A 26,332-nucleotide genomic window follows, 5' to 3' on the forward strand; every position below is an offset into this window, starting at 1 on the left:
GACTAGCTCGGATAGTTTAAGGGGTCGAATACTCATTTTCTAACCCCAATAGATCTAAATATCTAATAAATACTTTTCTCTTCCTAATCCTTCATCCTTATATCTTCAACCTTATAGTTGTCTAGTATCATTGCAAGTATTATTTCTTCATCCTTGTAGTTGTCTAGTATCATTACAAGTATATTAATTGCAATATACAATCGTAATATATAGGTTGGTCACACAACTAATTAATTTCTATCATGGACATGTATTTTGAGATTATAGTACTTAATTAATTAACAAGCGTTAGTTCAAGCTCCTATTACTCTATCCCCATCGGTGACATCTTTAATTCTATAGTCGATGTGTCCTTTTTGTAGGTGTCTAGCAAACACCGTTAGTTCTCTTTATTCGGGGGCATTTGTGGCAGATTTGTCCTGTCAACATGACGTAATTTGTATATTTTTTTTTTTTTTTAAAGTTAAATTTCGATTAAGACATGTGTTAGAGACAATTTTGACTAGCGATTTGTTATACCTTCAATCCACTCCTTATGGAAAAGGATGAAGATCCTCTAAAGTTACTTGTAACTTTATACGTAATTAAAGTTAGAAGCATCTTGACCCTTGAATTAAAATCAAAAGTCAAGATTCAAAGATCATCATTGAATCTTGACCCTTGATTTTAATTGAAGGATTAAGATTACTAACTTTACTAATAACGTTAGTTATAGCTTTAGAGAATCCTTATCCGTGGAGTTGGTTATGATGTAATTTGTACTATATTCGTATTTTCAGTTAATTGTCGAAAACTTGTTTTTAAATGCAATTTGGCCGTTATGAGAAAAATCTAAATTGATGCTCTTAAACTTTTTCATTTTTGAGAATCAAGGGGAATTAAATATGAGATACTTCAATAAAAAAAACCGCAAAGAGAATGACATTTTTGTATTGATTTTATTGTGCATCGGTTTGTTAGGTAACAACGAAAAGGCTAGGTAATAAGGTAAACATATATATTCAAGTATGATTATAGAATAATGTGTCAACTTATGTTCCACATAGTTAGGCCATGCTATTTAATGGCATCATTATTTTGACAAATGATAGCCGTCACGAATGGTAGAAAACGTTATGCATTATTCTAAAAATATGATTTAACATATCTTTAGAAACTATTGCAAAGTTGACTTCTAACTTTTTAGCACCAATAATTTTTTTTTGTAAAAATTGATTCAATTAAAGGGGTGTTTGGTACAATGGAATGGAAAGAGTGGAAAGAGAATAAGAAAGACTTTTCATGTTTGGTTGCAATGGAGAATGAGAAAGAGAATCGAGAAGTGGGAATCGATTCCATTCTCTCAATTCTCTATAAAATGTAGAGAATTGATAAGAATGAAATTTTTTTTGTTTAGTGATGTTATATATATTAAATTTAATTATTATTCAAAATTTTGTATTTTTGGTATACTCATTCTCTGTTTGTACTAAACGACAGAATCCATTCTCTTTCCAAACACTCATTCTTTTTCCCATTATATTTATTCTCTATTACATTTTCATTCTCTTTTATTCACTCCTACCAAACACCCCGTTATAAAATCTCGGAAATATATAACCAATTAAGAGCTCTCCAAAATTGAAAGTCTTAACCGACTGGATCGAGCATAAACAAACCTCATAAGCGGTCCTGGATCAGTAGAGAATACAAAATCATTAACCCTTAAAATATGTATATGTAAACTTCAAAACTATAACATAACGAGAGCAAGTACCCGCGTGTTGCGGAGGTGAGATGGTGGGGTTGATAGGTCATAGAGTGTGATAGCCAAATACCTTAGCCGTATGGGCTCCGCCCTCAGATTTAAAAATTCGTCGAAAGTAATGAAAGAACATGAAATTTTAAGAACACCCATATAATTTTTATAATTTATCGATGTACGGTTTTTGAGATAAAAGATTTTGAATAAATTGGAAGAATAAATGATTTATGGGGAGACAGAAAAAAAAATGATTGGTTAAGATTTGAGGAGAGAGAAAATGTGTTAGGTAAATATATAATTGATATATGGGCATTTTGGGAAAATAAATGTTGAAACTTAAAATGTAAACAGGAGAGATTTGCTTTATAATATAGTATAGATTAATACAAAAATATATTCAGCTAATTAAAATCATTTTAAGCGTGAAACTAGTGAGTCATTATAAAGATGAGACTACTTGAAAATTGTGTGGATTATATTGTTGTTGGATTTGAAACAATATTTTTTGTTTTAAAATACTTGATGTTCTTGATAATATTCTTGTTGTCGTTGTTGTTAGTGTTTGAAATTCTAATTAAGAACAATAACAATAGGGAAAACAGCTCTGAAAACCGGGCACGAAGCTATGAATATAGCAAAAACTTGTTGCAGGTTTCTTAATTTGGTGTTGCAAGGACATATCCTCACTACAGGCTCTTTCGAGGACATTTTGTATTGAATAAAAGAAAAAAAAAAAAAAATTGGATTCATGTCCCCCGAACCCATGTATAACAAATTAACAAGAAACGTACATTATGTTGTAGTTGGATGCTTAGCCCAATTATGTATAAGCCCAGCAGAAATGGCATAAGCCTAAGCCCTAAGGTGGTGTTTGTGACTTTGTGTTGCACTTAATTGACTTGATGCTAAATCTCTTGGCTAAGTCACACACAAAGGTGTTTGTTTACTGCTTAATTAAAAGGTATCGGCTGTCTATATATAAACTACTACTACTACAACTTCTAGGTTTCAAGATCATAAAAATCGTAGTCTATTATTGCTAGTTCTAAATTTATATGTAGACTTTTGTCAACTTTTCTAATTTCGTTATACAACTTGTAGGTCTTGGAGATTTAAAACGAAACCAATTTTACTTTGATGCAAACGTGCATAATATCTATTTATGGCGATCTCGGTGGTTTAGATTCCCCAAGACTATTCTATACTCTTTCTCGGACTTGTTTCCTTGTTGGTTACTTTTGATGGACTGCCCTTAGTTAATTGGGCTTGGAATAAGCCTATTAGGGCTAGTGCTATCTTGTATTAATGCTTGATATCTCGGCTTGAACAGTTATGGGCTATTGTGAACCTCTCTACGAATTTAAATATGTTCATTTTCTCTCCTTCGTCTCAACCTTAAACAATGAGCAGTCGTTAAATTACTTAATCATGTAAAATATTTAATTGTATTCCTATAATTTATACCATCATTCATATTTATCTTATTTAGTTAAACCTTTTATTTATGTAATCATTTCTTTCTTATTTCTTTTTTTTTTATAGTATATTAACATATATATTTTAATTTTTAATTATGAAAATAGCAAACATGTCTTATAAAAACAAATGAACTGTTTAATAATTTACAATACAGACACAATGAAAATTTTTATTGAAAATATTTTTCCCAAAAAGAGAAATGTAACAAATTAAGTCATTTTTCAACTAATAAACCGCCTCCAATAACTATTATAAAAGATCGTAATAGATGGTCAGATGTCACTAGTTGAAAATATTTGATCCTGTTTGTATTGCATAAGCATGCACTCTACTAGTTCTAGCTAAAACCTATGGGGTGTTTGAGAATAGTGATTATTAAAGTACATGCATTTTTGGTTGTTGATTAGTTTAATTAATAGCCGATAAATAATGTCATGCGCTTTTCAAAAAAGTATTTATATGTTTATCTCATAAATAAATAACATTTGGAATTAAGCAAGTAGACAAACACTTATTTTTAAAAAATTATTACATATGTTTTGAAATAAGGGTAAGAAATACAAAACACCCCCTAATGATGATATTTTTGCAAAAGAAAATAATAAAATAGAGCCAATTGATTATGACAAGTATTTTCTTAGAAAGAATGATAGAATTTGAGTGATATGATCTTAATGAGTAGAGTATGATCAAGTGCTTGAATTGATTAGGGTAATATAATAATTAAACTAATCTTAAAACAAACATCATGTGAGAATCAATGAAGAAAGAAAACATGCCATAATAACGTAACTACATGAGCTAAATAATGTCACTCCCATTTCAAAAGTTATCATGTGTTATTCAGATTTAATTGATAAAATGTCCCACACTTGGCAAACATTAAGCAGCATCCCAGGTCAAAGAAAGTGAAATTATAAGTTGAAATATGCATGATGATGATCTATCATGGATGTTATGATGCTAATAATCATGATTTGGTATGATGAAAGAAGAAAGCATGGCAAATCTCTACTCATTTTGTCTCTGCAAACAAAGAATCCTTGTATTGCTAGGGTTTGCATGAGATGTCCTTTCCAATCATCTTTTGGAAACAACAAAAGAACTATATATGTTTTTTTAGCCCTTTCCTAAAGCCTCTATATTGCTTGATTTTTTTCTTTAAAAAACCTAGGATTCAAATAAACCAAATATTTAATTACTTGATCTGTTGTAAACTTATGATAATTCTCTACCTTTCGAATTTCAATTTCTAACTATGAAGATGTCTTTCTTGGTATGACATAATCGTTGGGCAAAAGTTACCATTATATTCTCCACTAGAACAAGTATATATATATTTGGTTTAAGGAGTATTTGTAAAGGAGATCTTAGCTAGGTTCGATAACTATAAGGTAAAATTTTTGAAGGTGTTCAGAGAAATATTTGGAAACGATCATGGGATACCCCCATTTGATCGCATACATTTGATTCAAAAAGACTCATGTTAAACTACTTGGATGACCTAAATAGGAAAGACATATATCTAATTCAAAAAGACTCGTATTAAACGCTATGTTTGTTTTTTGTCTAGCGTAATCCTTAAATTACAAAAAAAAATAGAGTGGGAATCATATTTCGTAGACATGAATAAAAACATGAAGATTATGAAGTCAACTATATAATAAATATTATAAATAATATATAGAATAAAAAAAATAAAACATTTATATGGTTTATTCAGATTAACCAAAAAAACAACTTACCCATAACCCAAACCAATTAAGTTAAAATGGGTTTCGTTTACCGAATAATGAATCTGAAACCCGAATAACCCAATACATATAACCCAAAACTCATTCGGATTAACTTAAATTTGAGTATGGTTTTTTCAACACCCTTTCCCTACTTTATGCCATCTTAATCATTTCAAATTAACTTAAATTTTATTACTTGATATGTTTTAAATTTCTTTAGTTATTGATCATACCGGTTATGCCATGTCTTAATATATCTCACTCCGATATTGATGGTTCTCAAAAGCTATATATAACATTACAAGAGTTGATCACCTTTTATAAAGGTTGCCTTGATCGAGTACCTTGATATGATCATTATAATGATGGTTAGCAACAAGCCAAGAGAGCACTTTAATTTGGGCTTCTTTGGTCGATCACAACTTACATGTCACTTGTTTCACCCTTTTGACCATTATCCTTTATATGGTTGACCATCCGTTTTAGAAAATTTGATTAATCGTCTCTACTCCAGTATTTTGAGAGAACAATTTAATTTTTTTTCTTTAAAGATAAATACAACGACTTAGAAAACTACATATAAAATGATTTAAAGAAACAAACTAATCAATACTACATAAACGTTCTAGGTCAAAAACTCACTACAAACAATGTTGCATTTGTTCACACTTTTAGGTAAGTGTGTACAAATTAAAAATTTTGTCACAGTGTGTAGAAATATATTGAATTAAAAGTGTGTGGAAATTTCTACACACTTTTTTACACACTAAAAAGTGTGTAGAAATAAAAGTTCACACTTTTTAGTGTGAACTTTCATAATTATTTTGTCACACCTCATTTGTTCACGGTAACTAAAACACTAAAAAGCGTGATAAAATTTTAGTTTGTACACACTCACCTAAAAGTGTGAACAAATAAAATATAATTTGTAGTGACCGTTTTATTATAGGATTTACCACTTATTACTATTCACAACTATGCAGATTAATGAATCTTTCTTTAAACGGAAAACTAAGATAATGTCAAGTACTCTATTATGATTGAAGTGGTATGTGCAATCTGACCACAATTCAAAACGCATGAAACCAATAACTCATTTAACTCAATGTCGATTAATTTTTCCGATTAATGTATAACAAAATTAAGTGGTAATGGTAATAATAATAGTAATTAATGAGAAGAATATGTAATATTTTACTTTTAAAAGGATTATATATAGTATCATGAAAACAAAATATCACCAAACCAAATGATTATGCCGAGACCACCTTTGTTCAAACATTGAATATTTATTGCACATAACTTATGAAGAAAGATGTCTCTCTTGAAACTCCCCTTTCAATAAATATACACACATATCATAACCTTCCCTTTATAAAAGTTTCTTACATATCATTAGAGATTTCTAAAAAGAGAAATTAAGAAAGAATGGAGCTTGCTCTGAGCTTAGGAGATGCACCAAAGTCTGTTTCATTTGATGATCAAAACATATCATCACAACATCACAAGAAGAAGGAATTAGGGTTTTGCATGGTCTTAGGAAGCCAGATTCAAGATGTTCAACACAAGAACATAATAAAGAAACATGATGATGAGAAAACAATATGTTCTTCTTCATCGTCGGATCCATCACCGCTACAGCTTGATCTTCTCCCTTGCTCGTTATCTCTCCATCAATCTCCATCACCTTCTCACCGTTCATTTCCATGGCTATCTCAAATTTGTAAATTCAACTTCTTATCTACTTCTTCATGTTTGATCTTAATTATCTAGTTTTGGTTTTCTATCTGCTTTTTATCATGACAAATATCGATATACAACAACAGATAGAAAACCAAGATTGGAGTTCTATATGTTGTATTTTCACTTTTTTTATTGTCAATAATTAAAGAAATATTTTTTTAAAAAACATTACTTCTCTAGATTTGTTAAGCACAAGCAACTCTTGCCTATTTTTGTTTTGATGGTCCATTTATCACAAAAGCCATTAGTTTTTTCTTAAACGCCTATCAGTATGATGGTTAAAAGTTGAAACGTAGAGGCTATTAATTGATTTCTTTTAGGTTATTCCAAAGGAAGATATATATAATCCAACTCATTTTTGTATGTAAGTCTCATTTCTATAAATGAATTGTTGTGGTTCTTGGTGAATCCTGTTAATATAATTGTAATTAAAAAGAAAGAGGATTTGTATTAATTTTATTCCCATTTTCACATAACAATGTCATTAAAGGCACGACATATGTATATACATGTACTAATTAAATTAATGCACATTCTTGGTTAGTTTGTGTAAGATAAGATTACTCCACTTAAATTTCTCCTTTAAGATCTCTTTTAGGGTTTTCTAGCCTGCCTTGATTATAAGTAACTTATGTATGTAACATCAAAATATAAACAGTAAAAGGAGAACCAGGTTCTCAAACTAAGCTGGGGAGAGGGCTAGACGTGAAGCCGCTAAAAGCGATATATGATCCAGAGATTGGTGAAGAACCGAAGACAGTTGAGTCTTCTCCTAACGACAGTACTAACAGTGATACGTCATCATTTCATTTGGATTTCTGTTCCATTTTCAAAAGTGGCAATACTGGTAGCAATATCTTGCCATCAAGGAAAAGGGAAATGCAATACGTAACGGGGAACATGGATTATTTGGCAGAAGTATCAGAAAGCGATCCTAGAGTTTATTCAAGACGAGGAGGGTATGGTGGAACTAGTGATGAAGATGAAAATGGATTGGGCAGAAAGAAACTCCGACTCACGAAAGAACAGTCTGCTTTCCTTGAAGATAGCTTCAAAGAACACAATACCCTCAATCCTGTAAGTCCCTATATAGCTATCTATCTCGATCAGCTTCAAGTTAATATAATCATAAATTAATCTATATCCCTTTAATGATATATCAAATCAAATAAAGAAGCATAATGCTAATTTCCAATATGTATTAAAAAGTTCTAGGAAAAATAAATACTACAATTCTTCGAATCTAAATCATATCCTTGCTTCTTTTCGGATACATACATACATCTCTGGTTCCCTCTCAAGTACTAAAAATTAACATTCATGTAAATTTGATACGATTGAATTCACAAAATGAAAACAACATTTGTACTACATCTATGATATATATCCCTTACTTACACATATGAGTATTCTAGCTTCTTGGTTCCCTTTTATTAATAAATGTACATATTATCTTTGCAGAAACAGAAGCTAGTTCTAGCAAACCAGTTGAATCTTCGACCGCGACAAGTAGAAGTGTGGTTTCAAAACAGAAGGGCAAGGTAATAACATATACGAGTACTTATGATTGATAACAACAATAGTAATTGTCCGGCCGGCCACCTTATACATCAAGTCATCAATAACTTTCTCAAGATATTGTTGAATATAGATCTGATGATCGAGTTCATTCAAAATTTAACCATTGCAATGTGATCAATAGTATAGTAGTACATCAATCCAGAGAAACTGCATCCATTGAATATTAACATAGACATTTCTAAATTGCTTTAATCGGAGGCGGAACTAGTAGGGGCTAGAGTGAGCTCAGTCAGCACCTCCAATTAACACAACTTCTTATTTAATTTTTCATTGGTTAAATCAATGTTTTTACTGGTCAGATGCACTCTCGGTTTTACCCAAGGTCTTGAGTTCGATCCTTAGGGATGGCAAAACCTTGGGGTTTTTCCCTCTGAATACTTGTAACGGCTCATGGTCAACATCTCATTGTCTAGAGTACGTGTAAGGCTTCACCATTATACGGTGAGATTTCCCCGATGTCGTATACCGACTGAATGTTCGGAAAAAAAAATCAATGTTATTTTCTTTAATCAGCTCCTTCCAATCAAGCAACAGACCTCCCTTAATGTCAAAATCTTAGTTCCACCATTGGCTATCATAGTGTATTAACCATGTTCTCATTATTGACAAACATTATTATTATGATTGAAGTATAAACTTATAACTTATCGTACTTAACTGACGAATTGATCATCTCGATCAGGACAAAGCTGAAGCAGACAGAAGTGGATTGTGAGTTTCTAAAGACATGTTGCGAGTCACTGACGGAAGAAAACAGGAGATTACAAAAGGAGCTTCAAGAATTACGAGCCTTAAAAACTTCCCAACCTTTTTACATGCAATTGCCAGCCACCACCCTCACCATGTGCCCTTCCTGTGAACGAGTCGTCACCTCCACCACCACTCCTTCAACCAATAACCCACCGGCCAGCACCGCCACTGCATCTCCTCGACAACCAGCCGATGCTAGATGTCCATGACACACTAGCTATCTAGCAGCACTATATCAAATATCACCATATATATTGCTGTACGTGATTACCTTTTGAAAAGTCGATCTTTTCCGCCTTGCTCTTGGAATATGACTAAGTTATAGAGAATGAATTGAAGATGAAAACGTTACAAAAAGGCCGGACAATTATATTTGCATATGTATATACTCTTTTTTTTTTTGTCTATTTTTTTTACCATATGTTCGTTGATTGTGCCGTCTCTAGAGATTTGTCTACTTTTTGCGGGTTCTTTTGGCTTTTACAATTGGAGGACTATGGTTTGACCAAGAAATTGAATTGATATTTAAAGAAGAAAAAAGTGTCTTATATCTTGTGTCTAAAGTTACATTGTTGGTTACTAATTATATGTATCGAATTCGTTTTTTCCCCTAAACGCGTTTACCCAATATTCTCCACAAATAATTACGGAGTAAGATTTTAAAAAATGTCTTATTTCTTATTTGTGATCTTCTAATAATCAAGACCACCTTTGAAGATATACAAGCGATAATCTTCTATAATATAACTAAAAAAGAAAGTTGAGGGTACACACCCTTAATCTCCTTAATAGTCAACACATGTCAACCATCATTTACGACTTTGTGTTGTGCATGTATGGACTGTTTCGGATTGGAACAGTCCGATAAATATCAAAACATTCGAGATGGTATTCATTGATAAATTGGTATGTATTTTTATAATATCGGATACCAAATACTGGTATCTTAGCTTATGCTCATCATCCTTTTTATTATATTTAAGATTTACGATTAAGTGCCATTTTACTTCTCATTGTTAGCTGCAATTTATCAATCCCTCCCTATAATGGTACGCATTATAACCTGTTTGACCCGTTAGGAGAAACCATGGTCCAATTTTCATATGCAAATGCGACGGTAAAAATTTTCATTTATGAATTTTGATAGACTAGAGGTTTTTTAAAAGGGCATTCTAATTTACTCTTACTCGATCCTAAATTATACGCATGTCTAGGATGAAATTCAGGTCTCTCAAAAAGTCCCTATTAATCCACGCCACAAATGTGAGAAGTGGGACTCGAACCCTGGTGGATCCTCCCAAGGTCAAAGATTTCTTTATAGTGTTCGATTTTTGTCTAATGTGGTCATGAACTTTATCTTATATAGCAGTTGTAAAATAATTATGTCCATCATGTACGTAATTTAGTCCAAGCTGTATACTAATATACTAAAATTGATGACCACATAAAGATATAAGTTGTATTTTGGTTTGCTGACCGGGCTTAATTTTGTAAGCAGAATCATGCTTTTGAGAGAAATAGACAGGGAGATACATGGGAAAGGGCGCAGGCATGATTCAAGATAAGTTTGAATTGTACCGCGAGAGAAGAATGGGAGATATATAAAGGTTACTTACTGTTTATTATGATGTGCGCATATATAGAGATCATGTTTTCACTATTGTAGTCGATTGAATCATGCTGTGTTTGTCTTGTGTTTATGATTTGTCGGATTTGTAAAATTTGTAGTAAACCTGTTGCTGTATTATCAGTAGAGGTGGCAAGACAAAAAAGTTGGGCGGGTTGGTCCAGGTCGACCCACAACACTCGTTTGTTTGATTTATAAAATTGTTTATCAATAATAAAGTGTAATTCACAGCCCTAATTCTTCTTCAAGGAATCAATCATAATGATGCGATGAGATACGTACCTCTGCTACAGCCTACAGTGACACCGATTAAATCAAATGTGTATATTTGACATTTAAAACCTTCATCTGGAACCTATGACTAAATCACTCATTTGTTTTTTTTCTCCGTAGGTCTATGGAAGATAAAATTAAGGAGTCTTCTCACTTTGTTTGATGTTTGTGGTTAGAAAGGGGTAAGGTTAGCCCTTTAATGGATGAATAGATATAACTTAATAGCAAAACAGGTTTTCCACTTAAGATTCTGTTATTCTTTTCTTTTGTAATTATAAATGAAATTGCAATGCTTAATATTTCTTTATGGTCATGATTATAGGATGTAATTAATTAACCCATCATTTTGTCTAATATGAATTTGTTTGCATGATATAGCTCTGGAGATCGGTTATGAATCAGTCAGACATCTTATGATGGATGAAATTCGGCAACTACAAAATAGAAGATAAAGGTTTGTTTCATCAAACTTACTCCACAAGTCCATATCAAACACAACTGATCAAATAGGTATTGATAAATACTGTACCTAGGAGCAGAGAATAATGCCAGACATAAAAATATGTGATTTTGGTCTAGCTCATACAAATAATGGTAAAGATCAGTAGTTCATGACCAAGTATGTGGTGACCCATTGGTATCAAGCCTAGAACTACTCCTTTGCTATGACAACTATGATACTTCATTGTTGACGTTTGGCCTGTTGGGTTCATCTTTGCAGCTTTTTGGTAGAATGCCGCTCTTCCCAGGGACCGAATGTCTCAACCAACTGCAACTGATAGTCAACATACTTGGGAGTTCAAGCCTCAAGATTCAAGAAGCAAAAAAATAGAATTTATTGATAACCCAAAAGCAAGAAACCGCATAAAGTCAGCCCTTATTCACACGCTACTTCATTTATTGACCACATAACACGTTTGTATGAAGACAAAGTTCAAAGAGACAAGATAATTTCTTTTTAGTGTAATTGGTATATTTACTAATCATATGCATTTATTGATATGTGTTTCTTTATTTCGTTTCTTTGTTTCGTTTGTATGTGTATACACAACTACACAAGTTATGCAACGAAAGTTATAAACTACGTGCTTTCAAACTACCTGTCCATTAGACGGGCCCGAAACTAGTCCTATATAAAACATCCAAATTTTTTTGTCTCCAAATTTTTGGAACCTCTGAAAATGTGCAGAAATAATAGCGGATTAATTACTATGTAATTGACGATCGATATTTATCGTTGAATAGTAAATTAGTAATCAGTGATCGAGTCAATTGCTTCATTTTATTCAAAAATAAAAAAAAACGGCATTGATGATTATTAAATTTTGCAAGATGTTTCACATAGAGATATACGTACTAGTAGCTACTACTCTAGTTAATAACGATTTCAAACCGAAATCCGCAATTTAAAGATGATCATTCAACTTTAGCGTTAAGGATCTTCGAAACTTAAGAAATGACAACCATTCATCAAGCTGTGCTGATTAAAAAATGGTTATTAAAAAAAAATTGCAAACCTTTGATGGGTTTTTACCAACTAAAACTATCAAATACAGATCGTTTAACTCCAAAGTTCCACGTTTACTAAGCATCCTGAAAGCAAACCGGCCTAATTAAGAAACATTTAATATTTGTCAACATCACGTACGTTTTGCACACAGCACACCAAGATCTCTAAATTATGCTCAGATACCTACCTGTTAGTGTCCTATTGAACTAAAGGTACAAACATGGTCAATTAAGATTTATAAGGGTTGAACTCTTTATATTGAACTAAAGAGGTGGTATAAACTAGTAAAGGCGTGTTGGTTGAACTCTTTATAAGGGTTTTGTTAGGTCTACTCCAGCTTACAGGATAAAACTGATTGAGAATTGCCCAACTATGAGAGGTCAATTAGATTAACCCTTTAAGGCTAAATCAAGACTCGTGTTGACATTATTTGAGATGAGAAAAATAATGACAATTAAATGCTCCAAAAATATATAATAAATCAGAGCTTACAAGTAAAATAACTAATAAACAAGGGAGACCTGCGACATGCTGATGTAAACTTACATACTTTGAAAGAATAACATCCCAGATATCTTGAAAATATTCCAAATAGGAAATATAATTAAAAAAGTTTACTACAAGTAATAAACTAGTAATTATTTTCCAACCTCAGGTTAGATCTGTGCTTATCACCGACAACAGATACTGGAATTGATTTTTCATTTCATTAAATGCTATTATGCCATCCATATGAAAGGGACTTATAAGTCAATATATGGTGGTTAATTATTGTGGAATAATATTATTATTATTATTATAAAATAATTATTCTGTCCTACTTCACAAAACTATAGAATAAAAAACTTTCATTGTACTGTGTCTCCTACAAAGACCATCTCACATGCATACTTTGAATCATGCTTTATCTTCACAACTAAATAAATTATTTAAATAAATGAATAATAAGATAACATAATATAATATAAACAACTCTTCTTGGATCATCTGCTTACTTGTTTTTCTATATATAAATTCCCCAGCGGAACAAAAATAAGGGTGGTTAATTCACATTTTTGAGATCGGTAGTAAAATTTTGATTAAACTCAACTCTACACAACTCGACCCGAGTCAACTCAACTTGACCCGAACAGAGACACAGCGCGTGTATATTTATACGAGTATTTTTTTACCTAATTCTTTTGTTGTTGATTTTGGTATTGTTTTGCCAAAATCTGAGCATACAGTATCTCATTCCAGGAATCCGGAACACCAGGAAGACACCAGTGGCTGCAATCTTGAAAGTGCAATGGCGATCTTCTTTCTGCTTCAGAGTAATGCTGCTTTCTGTAAATTGAAGGGTGCCCGTCTTTTCGAAAATCTGTTAATCTTGTTATGTTTAGATACGAGACTCGGGTTTTCATCCCTCTTAAAACCTTCTCCAATGTCTTCATCTTGTCAGGATATGGTGATAAGTAAGTTGTGTTCTTTATAGGCTCGACTTCATTGTCACATTGCCCTCCGGAATTCCATTGCCCTCCTCTGTCAAAGACACCAGGCACAATAATTTCAGATCCATTTTCTAATCTTTGGCATTTTTTGATTATTGTTTTAGTTTATGGTATAAAAGAGACAATCTCATTTAGTTCCAATCTAGTGTTGTCAATTTCGGCCCATATATAGAAACCGATCATTTGAAGTAGTATTTCAGTGGTAATGTGTTAAAAAGGTAAACTTCATAATTGACTACACATGAGCAGCAGGTCATATCCATTGAATAGGTTTCGCAGGGTAAAGAGTAGCCCCATGCCTAAGGATGGACGCCTGAACGGTATGCCATAGGCAGAGAGTAGGCACCTAATAGGCACCGGCATGAACACCACCCCGCCTATTAGGCTATTAGGCACCGCATGGGTGGGCAGCGAATTAGGGACCATAATGCCGGTTTCCTTGCCTAATTATGTGAGCATTACATGCATTTAAGAGGGTGTGGAGTAATAAGCAAGCATTCCTTGCAAGAGGGAAGGAATAGGCGCCTGAGCGGTAACCGGTGAGGAATAGGCAGGCATATCATCCACCCTAATATCCTAAACTGTTTTATTTCAAAGCAGTTAATATTTATTACATTACCCATTCAAAAAAATTGGACAAAAATGTACGGAAAGGTTAAACCAACGCGGCCTGTTTTGACTCAAACACTAGTTACCCATAATGACCCATTACCCAACCTGCCCGGCACTTACGTATTACAACTCTATTTTAATCCCAATTACCTGAAATGAGAAGCAGAATAACCACGAAAGAAGACAAGAGTTTTGCTGGGATTTATATGCGCGTCGACCCATCTTCCCCATGTTGTCATGGCTTTACGGAATGCCTCCAAAACGTTAAGCTCATTGTAGACATGGCTACCTTCTTGATAATAATCTTTCCTGTAAATTTTTCATTGCACTGTAAGGAACATGATAGAAGAAAGAAAAGTAACAGTTCCATTAAATATCTCAATCTAGACGGTTACCCTTTGGAGGTTTTTTCATGAGTCCACCAATGGCCCGTGTTGAAAACAATAATGTCAGCCTGTTTGTACTGATCGGCTGAGGTACCAACTAAATCAAGCCGAAGCGTCTCCTTCTTTGTTCCATTTTTGTCTTTTGTTTCAGATTCTCTAACTATAAATGGAGCCACAAAAAACTCAACTGTACAATTGTAATCCTACAAGTTCACAAACAAAGACCACTTAGCATAATATAACCAACTAGATATCCAGGTAGCAACTCAATATACACAAAATCACAACTCAAAAGAATACCAGAAACATGTACTAATTTACCTTAAAAACAAATGAATAAGAAGGCTCCGATCTAAAATGGTGCCTGCCTGATGCTTCATAAACTTTTGTTTGATCTTTTACCGAGTTTTTAAGGATACAAATCAGCGATTCCCACATATTTCTATTCAACGAATCACCAACAAAAACCAACCGTTTCCCCTTCAACATTTGCAACATCTTACTTCCATCCAACCTATACAAGTACACACAGTTTCATAAATACTATCAAAAACTCACTTCTCAGTTATCACTGCTATACCACCATCAGAATTAAAACCAACACTAACATTGTAAAAAATCAACCGAATTAAAAACAAACCATAGCATACACCAATCCAAAAACATTAAGTCCTGATATAGATATAACTACACATAAATCAATTAACTAATGAACTTACATTTCATAATTACCTAAGATTAGTATAGAACGAACGAGTTAGCGCACTATAATGTCTCCAACCAATCACAATTTGCTACTTTCCTAGTTTGTGTATCTAATCTTGATTCCAAACCGTCTAATATACGCATCCTAATTCATGGCCTTTCTTTTTAAAAAACGGCAAACTATCCTACTCCTACTCTACCCCGAACGCCTAAGATTATTTACACAAAATATCAACCTCATAACTTGCCACATTTACCGAATTACGACATACATAACAAGCATAATAAAATCATAAATAACCACATTTAGCAACAAAATTAGCAAGCTTTTTTTTTAACATACCTAGGTAAAGTACAAGCTTTTGGTTTCCATTTAAGCATTTGAAACCCTTTATCAGGTCTACCATTATTATAACAATTAAATTGTTCATCAATTAAAGAACATGATCCTGGTTTATACAATGGATAACTTTCATCCTTCACCCATTCTCCATCAAACATATCACATTTCACCAATTTCTTCACCATTTCCTCCTCCTCATTTTTCGCCTTATCGTTTTCGGCCGATTTTAACCCAAATTTACCAGTAACTGACTGATTTAACTTTTTTACAGTTTCACCTACCACACCTTCACTGTGTGTTACATTTTGCACTCTAGTCTGATTCACACTTTTTTTCTCACCTACTACACCTTCACTGTGTGTAATCACAGTCTGATTCACACCTTTTTTTTCACCTACTACACCTTCACTGTGTGTTGACTGATTTGACCTAATTTGACCACCACTGTGTGTAAATACACCTTCACTGTGTGTAAAACTTGTATCATCAACAGTTACAGATCCAGAAACAGTGGAATTAAAAAGATAAGAATAAATAGAAGAAAAATGAGATCTAATTGAAGAAGAAGAAGTTGTACTATTGGCTTGAAGAGTTGTACTTGAAAAAATATTTGAAAACCAAGGAGAAGAAGGATTATTAGGAGAAGGATTAAAAGCTAAAAAAACAGTAAAAGCTATAAAAATTGAGATGAAAATATAAGCAAAAGTTTTAGTTTTTTTAGTTTTTTTAAATAATGAAAATATGTTTGTGAATTTATGTATATCTTGTGATGATTGTGATGATGAAAATCCATTGTGTACTGGCATGTATTTTGTTGTTGATTCTGCCATTGGTTGATTTATAGATACAGAAAAAATGTAAGCATATAAATTTTTTATATTATTATATATATAAGCAGAAATATGTGGAAGAGTGTTTGATTTTGAGTTTGGGTGTGTTTGTGTGACAAATTTGGAAATGAAAAAGAAAAAGAAGATAATAATAATGGAATTGGTGTGAGTACAGAAGAGAGACAGATAGAAATGTGTTTTTTTGGTGTGTGAGTGTGTGAATACTGGTGGGTGTGAAGATGGAATTATTTTGATTTTCAATTTATTTTGAACTTTCAAATTATTGCCTTAAAAGTGCATGGGTTATTTATTTTGATTTATTTTTTTTAATAGTTTTGTTCTATCAATTACTTTTTGCATTGTATTTCTAGTCGACTAGTCGTCGATAGGTATTTTTAGAGAAGGATAAATCCTATGAAGCACTGAAACTTCAAACAAGCAGCCGTTTTCGTTTTGGATATTCCATCAGAACGGAAACTCGTACGAAACGTGTATGAAACGTTTCTTTGAAGTTTCCATATATACCGAAACATTTCTGTGAAACTTCCATACCGTATCTAATTAATATTAGGGTTTCAATGAGCTTTCTATATTTTAAGAACGACTGCCATCTTGCGATTATGCATACCTCAAACATAAACCAACCACATTATACAATTGAGATCACCATCAGACTTTTTTAATTCCAAAAAAGCTTAGTAAAAATTTAATCTGTGATCACCGGTCATCATTTCTCTATATAAAATCAATATATTTTTATTATTTTTTATTTTTTATTGTCGTATTTTTGCCGTACCAGTATCCTAAATTTTTCAGTTTTGCTGTTTTCCATTTCCGTATCGTTCCTGTGCTCGTTTGCCGTATCCGTTTCGGTATTACGTAGGATAAATCATGTAGTATAACATCTTTTAATTTATCACAATATTTTAAACCATGCAATTGTATTTGTAGTCGTCGATAGCTTTTTGTAGTTTATCAAAATATTAAACCATGCATTTGTAAAATGTGCTGTTTGTTGTTTTTTACTTTTTGAATGGCGAATTTTATTAATGGAAAATGAGGTATATAAGCTATAATATATACATGTAACAAAACAAAACAAAAAATAAAAAATGGAAGGACCAGCTCCCGTTCTAAATTGGTTTTTGGTACACAATTTTGATTAAAAAGAACTCCAAAAATATTTTGATACCGCAATAAAAACCACATTATTCTTCATTTTTCATATTTTTTTCATATCCTCCAACAAGTATTGAGTATGACTGAAAAAAACACCCTCATTTACCTGATGCCTCAAGCCGTGCAAAAGCATATAGTTCTAACAAATTTCCGATAAAAAAGACGAATAAACTGCGTCATGTTACCATACATTGGCCAAAGAATACTGGATACCATAACACTTCTTTTCAACAAAATAGTCTTAGTCGGGACTCGGGAGCATATCCATCCAGCCCTTCACCCAAAAACATCGACCTTTATAGGTATCTAATTGTTTCTACTCATCAAACCTTTTCTAAAAAAAACCCAAAAATGCAACATTGTGAAACATTGTGAATACCTAATTGTGAATAATTCACCTGTATCCAAAGTTCATCTCCTCACACCATTTTTTCATGTCTGATGATCAATATACATCGGCTTGGCAATAATAGTTTACTTTTTTTTTATAAAAATTGGTCACTTTTATAAATTCCGGTAACCAATTAATTTTCTGACCATCGGATTTTGGCAAAATTTGGCAAGAATTGGTTTACTAGACCCTTTATTTTGGCATAGTTTAACAAGTTTTGGTAACAAATCAGCAGGTCACGTGGAGCGTTTTTGTTGTATGTTTTACTTGCCAAAACATGTCAAAATGTAAAATATTGGTATTGAAGGTCCCTTATATTACCATATTATCATTATTTTGCTTAATATAATATGAAGATAACAAAGGTTCCAAATGTCGATTTGTGTATCCAATTTAAATCAATTTTACATTCCTCTTCAATCAAGGCTCCAAATGTCGTCGGTTGGTCAAATAAGGGTTGGATAGTGACTTCAATCCACTGCTAAAGATTCTAGAAAAAAAAACGCGTCTTGGTATATATACAATTCAAATTGTACTACTTTTATCTTATCATAGTTTAAGCCTGTCTATACCCGCAACATATACATGTAAAAGCAATAAATTCTTGGTTGCAATCCAATGTAACTCATTAAAATTTAATTTATTGGTCAAATATATAGATATTTTTAAATTAAAGTTGTTAATATTCGACACAAAATAAAACTTAATCTGAAAATCTGGAATTGACCTGGAAAAAACTAAATTAACTTGAAATTGACCCGAATCAATTTTATTCAATAAGTGGATAGTTACAAATTAAGTACCATAACGAAATCATCCCTATTAATATGTAGTACTTGTAATAAATTAGAAATTAATTGATTGATTAGGAATTCTCTTAAAACCACAAGAATATAATATGAGGATTTCACTTACTTTTTTGTTTAATTTCATTTTTTATTATTTTTTTTTATCATTGATGTAAAATCTCAGTGGTATCCCAGTCCTCCCATGAGGGTCATGGGTCTAGAAAAAACCCTGGTACGAATCATGATGGGGCAAAGTTTACTCTTATTCATTGACGTGTTGTTTAACGGATTAATAGGAGGTTTTTTCACCTCTGTGGTTCCCTAAAAAATTCGAATAAAATCTTGCCCGAAGACGTATGAGCCGATAAGTGAGACAAACAAACTCTGATTATTCGAACGTTCAAAATAAATCACTTTTTAAAATTGTTATAATAGTCAAAAAGATTTTTTAGAGGACACAATTGATGATACTCTTAATTAATATTTTTATTCTTAAAGATTTTCTTAAAACTCCTTATAAAACCACAAACACACATTATATATATATATATATATATACGGGTCATTTTATTTATTTCTGTTAATTTTATTTTTAAAATTTGTTACATGTTATGTTATAACTAATAATAATTTAGCTAGGAGGAGAACTCTAATAAACATATATGGCCGGTGTTGGAGTGGGACAAAGTGGACGACAAGTTGATTCCCCAGGTTTTTTCTTATATAAGAATTATATATATATATAGAAAAGTTAAATTAGGGACTCCTTATTTTAGGGACCGTTAGGAACTCCTTCTCCAGCCACCACCACCATCATCTCCGACCACCACCACCATGATCATCTCCGACCACCACCATGATCCTCCGGTGAGGCGACCATCTTCGGCGAGACTTACACATGTGTAAGTAACTTACACATGTTTTAAGTACAATTTTTTTTTGGTAGATCACCCATCACCGGTTACCCCCTATGACCTATTACCCTCTATGACCTATCACACTATGACCTATCATCCTCAATGACCTATCACCCCCATCAGCTTTGGTTTATAAATATCCTTAAGGGCGAAGCCCGCTCCGAATCATAATTCATGTGTAAGTTGTTCAATAAAGTAACAATATAGAATAAGAGTATTGTAGTATTATATCTTTTGATTTGATGTGTTCAATAGTGTTATCTGACTTAATATGTATGAATATATTTAACTTGTATTATATTTTTGTTGTTCTGTTGAATATAATTTGTAAAATGATACTCATATATTTTTAAAGATTATCTTAATAATCCTCCTAAAACTATTAAATAATGACATATGGATTTTATTAAAGCTCATTTTTAATCTTATTTCTTATTTTTTTCTTTCCCATGTGATATAATTTCAAAACTACATTTATTATGTTTTTAATATACTATAACTTTTTCCGTTATTTTATAAAAATAGTTTATATAATATAATTTGTTACGTTTAATTTTTTTTTAAGTTGGTTTTTTTTTTTCTCGTTCTACTTCTATAAATTCTCATAGACATCCCTGTTAATAAATTAAGTGGATGTAATATAATATTAGGTTTTGGTGAGACGACGCGTAATGGATATCATCGGAGGGGTATTTTCTAACAATTGACAGAATGATAATTACAGACATGAAACTTAGACAAGTGGATGTGGTTCCGTATGAGTCCAAGTTATTGGTTTTCATGCATGTCGGTGCATAATATTCTTACCAATTTTTTTCCGTACATGTGTTGACGATTGGACTCCATTTCCAATTAACCCTTCTATATTTATATATCTAATTATTATTATCTATATACAGTCTATACTATATATATATATATATATATATAGGGGATGGTAATATAATATTGTCGAATATCTAAGCTTAGGTGTGGAACACTCACATACTAATTTTTTAAATCATAAATATCATGGGGCTTAAACATTTATTCATTAAATAAGAAATAATAAAATATTGGTATGTAAGAGGTTCCACACCCAAGCTTAAGTACTGGACAGTAAGGCTGACAATTTTGACACAAAACATGTTAACACGACACGCCCTGTTCTTAACAGGTTTCGTGTTTGGGCTTAACAGGTTTCGTGTCTTAACAGATCCGGACATGCTAGACCTGTTAAAAACGTGTTAAGATTTTTAAATTAAAAAAATAATATATATAATGTTAAAAGGTGAAGGTTTAGTTATATATATATATATACACTAGATTTTTTACCCGCACGATGTGCGGTCGTTAAATTAATTTTTTAATGCTTTTAAAATTTTACGTTGATAAATAAATTTATAATAAACAACATTTATATGAAAAATATATATAAATAATTGAATGTATTTAAAAACCAAGCTCTCTTAATAATAGAAAATATCATTATTACTTATGTTCAGATTTAATTAGATTTTAAAAAAGAAAAGAGAAACAGAAACCACTATGTCATTACTCCATACAGTCAACTTTTTAGTTTTGTACTTTTTTTTAAGGTGTGGATCATTTGCTCATAACAGGGATCTAGCTTACGTTGTCTTAACCGGGTCTGTGCTAGAGGTGCTCAACCATTAAGCTATTAGGAGAAGTACTTTTTAGTTTTGTACTGCAACACAATAACATTTAAATGGAAATTAACTTAACAATAAAATATAGGGATAACTGCAGAAAATATAAATGAACTTTACTCGATTTCACGAAATTAGCAATATCCTTTGAAAAATTTACTTTTTAGAAATCATCTTTTGTTTATTAGCAGAAAAAGTAACATCTGACCTGATAACCTACTGACGTGTCAGTTTGATTTTTAATTCACAAAATTAGAAATGAACTTTGGATAAATTCACATAATTAGCAATGTTATTATTTTAAATAATAATAATAATAAATATAAAAGCACTTTTATATATAGTAATAATAACAATACAGTGATTTAATACTTTATATTTTCAAAATAAATCTAATAGATAAATTAATTTTTGATGAAACTAGACTTATGTCCGCGCAATGCGACGGTGGTGGGGGTAGTGATAGCAGAGGTGGTGGTGGTGACAGTGGGGGGCGGCAGTGGGGACGGTGATGGGGGCGGCGATGGTGGTGAATGTAAAGTAATTGATGCTAAAGGTGGTATTGTAGTTATTTTACATGTTCGAGGATTTATACTGTAAATTATTTCATGAAGATATTGTTAGGACCAGTTTTGACTAAAATTGGCCAGTCTCCAGTTGCATCTGGAGACCAGAAGATTTGTCCAGAAATATAGAAGTCCAGTTTCAATGTACAGTTTATGCAACTAACGACTTCCTCTAGTTGAAGATCTGACCAATACATCTGAAGACAATCCAGTTGAAGTCAAAGACATCAAATGGAAGAAGGAGAATGTCAATGAGAGAGAAGCCCAATTGACTTTCTACCCAGATCAAGACTGGAGAGTATCTGTGTAAAGAACTTACAAAGCTTTACACTGATTACGAGGAAGACCTTTTTTCTTTATGCACCTTTATCCTGACATTATCAATTGTCTTCGATTAAAGTACAAAAGTGCATAAAGTAGGTTGATAAAGTGACTTTATGTCTTACTTTATCCAACATTTTCAAAGGATTTCAAATTGAATCCTTAAATGCTAGTAACCATATTTAGGTAGCGAAGTTGGAATCCCAATACCAACTTTGCCTATAAATAGAGGTCTTTGCACAACCAAGAAACCACTTTTGCATATTCAGACTTTGCATATTCTTGGTAGACTTGTGCAATATTCTCTCAATCGCAAAAAGGAATATTTCGAAACTTTAAGTGTTTCGATTGACAAAGAGGATTTCCAAGTATAGATCAATTGTATTTCATAGGTTGTTATGATATTTACATCTTTGTACTATCTTGGTTCCGCAACAACCTTGTATTTTATTTAGACATCAATAAATAAAATACACTTGAAAAAAATTACAACTTGGTCTCACCATATTTACTTTAATGTATTTACATATTGCATTGTCTTTTACTTATTGTCACCATAAGTAATCTTTCCAAGAACTTGGTATACATTCACTACAACTGGTCATCTCTAGTTCAGTGTTTATATTGCAAAGCAATCTCACCATCGACATAGAGGTGTCTTCAGTTAGTATCATCTCTTGAGTTGGGACTTACAGATATTATATGTATATTAGATGGAGATGTTTAAATGACTGAAACTATATAATGCTAAATATATCAAATGTTAATTTATCTATTAGATTTATTTTAAAAATATAAAGTAATTATTAATTGTATTATTATTTTTACTATTTATAAAAGTGCTTGTTATTATTATTATTATTATTATTACTATTATTAATTAAAATAATAACATTGCTAATTCTGTAAATTCATCCAAAGTTCATTTCTAACTTCGTGAATTAAAAGTCAAACTGATACGTCAACAGGTTACCAAGTCAAATGTTACTTTTTCTGCTAATAAATAAAAGATGATTTCTAAAAAGTAAATTTCTCAAAGGATATTTCTAATTTTGTGAAATCGATTAAAGTTGATTTTTTATTTTATGCAGTTATCCCTAAAATATAATAAGAAAGAACATCCATATATCAATAAAGTTTGAATGAATAATGAACTAACAATAATATAAAAAAAAATAATAAAATTATGACATATACATTTGCATACCTGATGATATGTGTCGACATTTGTAACATATATGTAGAACTTTGATTCGGGTTTTTGAAAAAATCAATTTGAATGGATGTCAATAAAAGTAATGATTAGCTATTTTGTTGAGGGGTATTTTTTTTTTGAAAGGCAGAAGTATATAGTATTATCAAACTACTAGCAAAACAAATACGCTAGTAGTCCCAGAAGTACATATATACAAAATGTATAAGATATACTCATAAAACACCAAGCTATAAACTTAAAACAACTTGAGTCCAGATCAAAACTGGTAGGATATACCAAAAGGGATGAAAAAACCAGGAAGAGGCCCAGGAAAAAATCTCCGAGGCTAGGGGCCGATGTTTTTGAGTTATCGTTGAGTTTTGATTAATTTTCTTCATCAAACAAATCAATTTTGTGCTAGTTGCTTTATGGGAAATGATAAATGTGTATGGAAAATCTTTTTTCAATATGGTGGAGGATTTATATCTTCCTATAAAATTGGATGTAATTAGTGAAATACATATAATTTATACTTTTTCATATATTTTGTATGGGAAATATTGAATTATTATATTGGGTTTATGAGATTTGAAAGATTTCATTGGATATTAATATAAATAAATAGAAATAAATATTGTGAAAAAATTATGGAGACAACAAATAGGATTTAAGCTTATGTGGCAATGTCATAACATAGCTTTGAATTGAAGAGGCTTTAGAATCGTCTGGTTAACTACTGTTTTAATAATTATATATATATATATACATATATTACTAGCACGGTACTCGCAAATTAAGTAATGTTTATAGTGACGACGGTGTGGTGGTCAGGGCGACTGTTAGTGTAAGAGGCGACGTTGAGTGTGTAAATAATTGATGTAAATGATTAATGAAGATATTTTAAAAGATAAATAACTCTTAGTATAATTTAATCATTAAGAGCTTTTTAGACAATCTTCCTCATGTAATTTTCATCAAGGGAGACTATTTCTTTTTATAATAAAGTATAGATATAACATATTTCATTTTATTTTGTAACACTATATATATATATATATTTCATGTTGTTAAATTTTAAATTTTAATAATTTATTAAAACCACGTCAATTTAATAACCTACACTAATTCGCGCCACCACCACCCATTACCGCCTTTGTCGCCACCACCATTTGAAACTTCTGTAATAATTAGACCAAAAAATCTAAGTTATTTGATTATAGCTTATACTTAAAACAATACGGCCATTAAAATTATAAATGTTCCAAATCAATTAATAAAAGCACTTGGAATGTTCTTAAAATGATGCAATAAGGCTAGTTACAAGTTTCAATACTCTAAAAGGTCAAACGAATGCTCGGAAAAAAGTGAGGTTCGAGGAAAGAGAAGCGCTCCTTTTGCAGTCTGCATAGGCCGCGCTATGTAACACACGCCCGTGCTTTGTAGTATTATTATGTAAATGTTTGATGTGTTTTAGTATTGTTATGTAATGTTTTAGTTAAATGATATTTAAATTTTTAAATAAAATGTAAATTGTAGTGACTGGTGAGTGAATGGTGAGATGCCATCAAAATAATGGAATGAGGGGTGAGTGAGTGGTGGATGAGGTGGCATAAGGTGATTGTTGGAAATGAGTGGAGAAAATTGGAGTGGAAGCTTCAATGCCAACACTCTTGTAACACCCGTCATTTTAAAAACCTGGATTTACAAAATCTTTGTCTAACGACATTTAACTTTGCGGAAAGCGTACATATAAAACTGTTCCATCCGTAACCAGATGGTACCTTTTCATAAAAATAGTGTTACTAAATCGCATCGTCACAACAATAAATGATAAATCCAAGTTATGGCACCAACATAAATGTCATACATCAATACATAAAACGTAAGTCATTAATAAGTAGCCAAACAATGGCTAACGGGAAGTCTAAGCATCGGGAAACTAATGCTAATCTTTCTTTATTATTCTACCCATGTCACGATTCACGCACTTCACTAGCTAGCTTATACCTGCTTATCTTGAAGGACACAACATTTTCATAAAAACAAATGTTAGCATATTAGCTAAGTAAGATACACACATTTTGATAAAACGCTCTTCATTTTACTTTCCATAAAGCTTCGTCATATTTTATTTATCAAAACATAATCACATTACATATCATCCACAACAATCATAGATCAACCCATACTTATATCATGGCATCACATTTCATTTCATATCAACATATACATCATATCATCATCATATACTCACATCTTAATCAATATCTTATATCATATCAACATAGACTTACCAGTTAAACGTAACTTCATATCATATCTTGGCATATCACACATAAACTTTCTCACGTATTCATATTAGCACACGTAGAGTATTTACTCCTAATTGTGCCTATCAATGATACATCATACTTATCAACATATCCTTTTATTATCTTGATCAACTTATGAACTTTATCAACTTAATCAACTTTATCAACTTAATCAACGTTATCAACTTTAATCAACTTTAAGCAT

The 26,332-nt window shown here is 31.7% G+C and overlaps 2 protein-coding genes across 2 annotated transcripts; one reads left to right on the forward strand and one right to left on the reverse strand.

Moving 5' to 3' along the window:
* Nucleotides 1–6,295: 6,295 nt before the first annotated feature.
* Nucleotides 6,296–9,519, forward strand: LOC122608295 (homeobox-leucine zipper protein HAT14-like). Its single transcript, XM_043781385.1, has 4 exons — nt 6,296–6,682; nt 7,361–7,779; nt 8,164–8,243; nt 8,966–9,519. Exons 1-4 carry the CDS (start codon nt 6,388–6,390, stop codon nt 9,240–9,242), a joined length of 1,071 nt encoding a protein of 356 aa, XP_043637320.1. The 5' UTR covers nt 6,296–6,387; the 3' UTR covers nt 9,243–9,519.
* Nucleotides 9,520–13,403: 3,884 nt separating this feature from the next.
* LOC122607274 (protein trichome birefringence-like) lies at nt 13,404–16,997 on the reverse strand. The gene is made up of 5 exons (XM_043780210.1): nt 15,980–16,997; nt 15,253–15,445; nt 14,941–15,134; nt 14,696–14,854; nt 13,404–13,964 (listed from the first exon to the last, which is right to left on the reverse strand). The coding sequence occupies exons 1-5, from the start codon at nt 16,807–16,809 to the stop codon at nt 13,616–13,618; spliced, it is 1,725 nt and encodes a 574-aa protein (XP_043636145.1). The 5' UTR covers nt 16,810–16,997; the 3' UTR covers nt 13,404–13,615.
* Between the last annotated feature and the right edge of the window lie 9,335 nt (nt 16,998–26,332).

The sequence above is a fragment of the Erigeron canadensis genome, chromosome 7 (genome assembly GCF_010389155.1).
Source record: "Erigeron canadensis isolate Cc75 chromosome 7, C_canadensis_v1, whole genome shotgun sequence".
Classification (NCBI taxonomy): Eukaryota; Viridiplantae; Streptophyta; class Magnoliopsida; order Asterales; family Asteraceae; genus Erigeron; species Erigeron canadensis.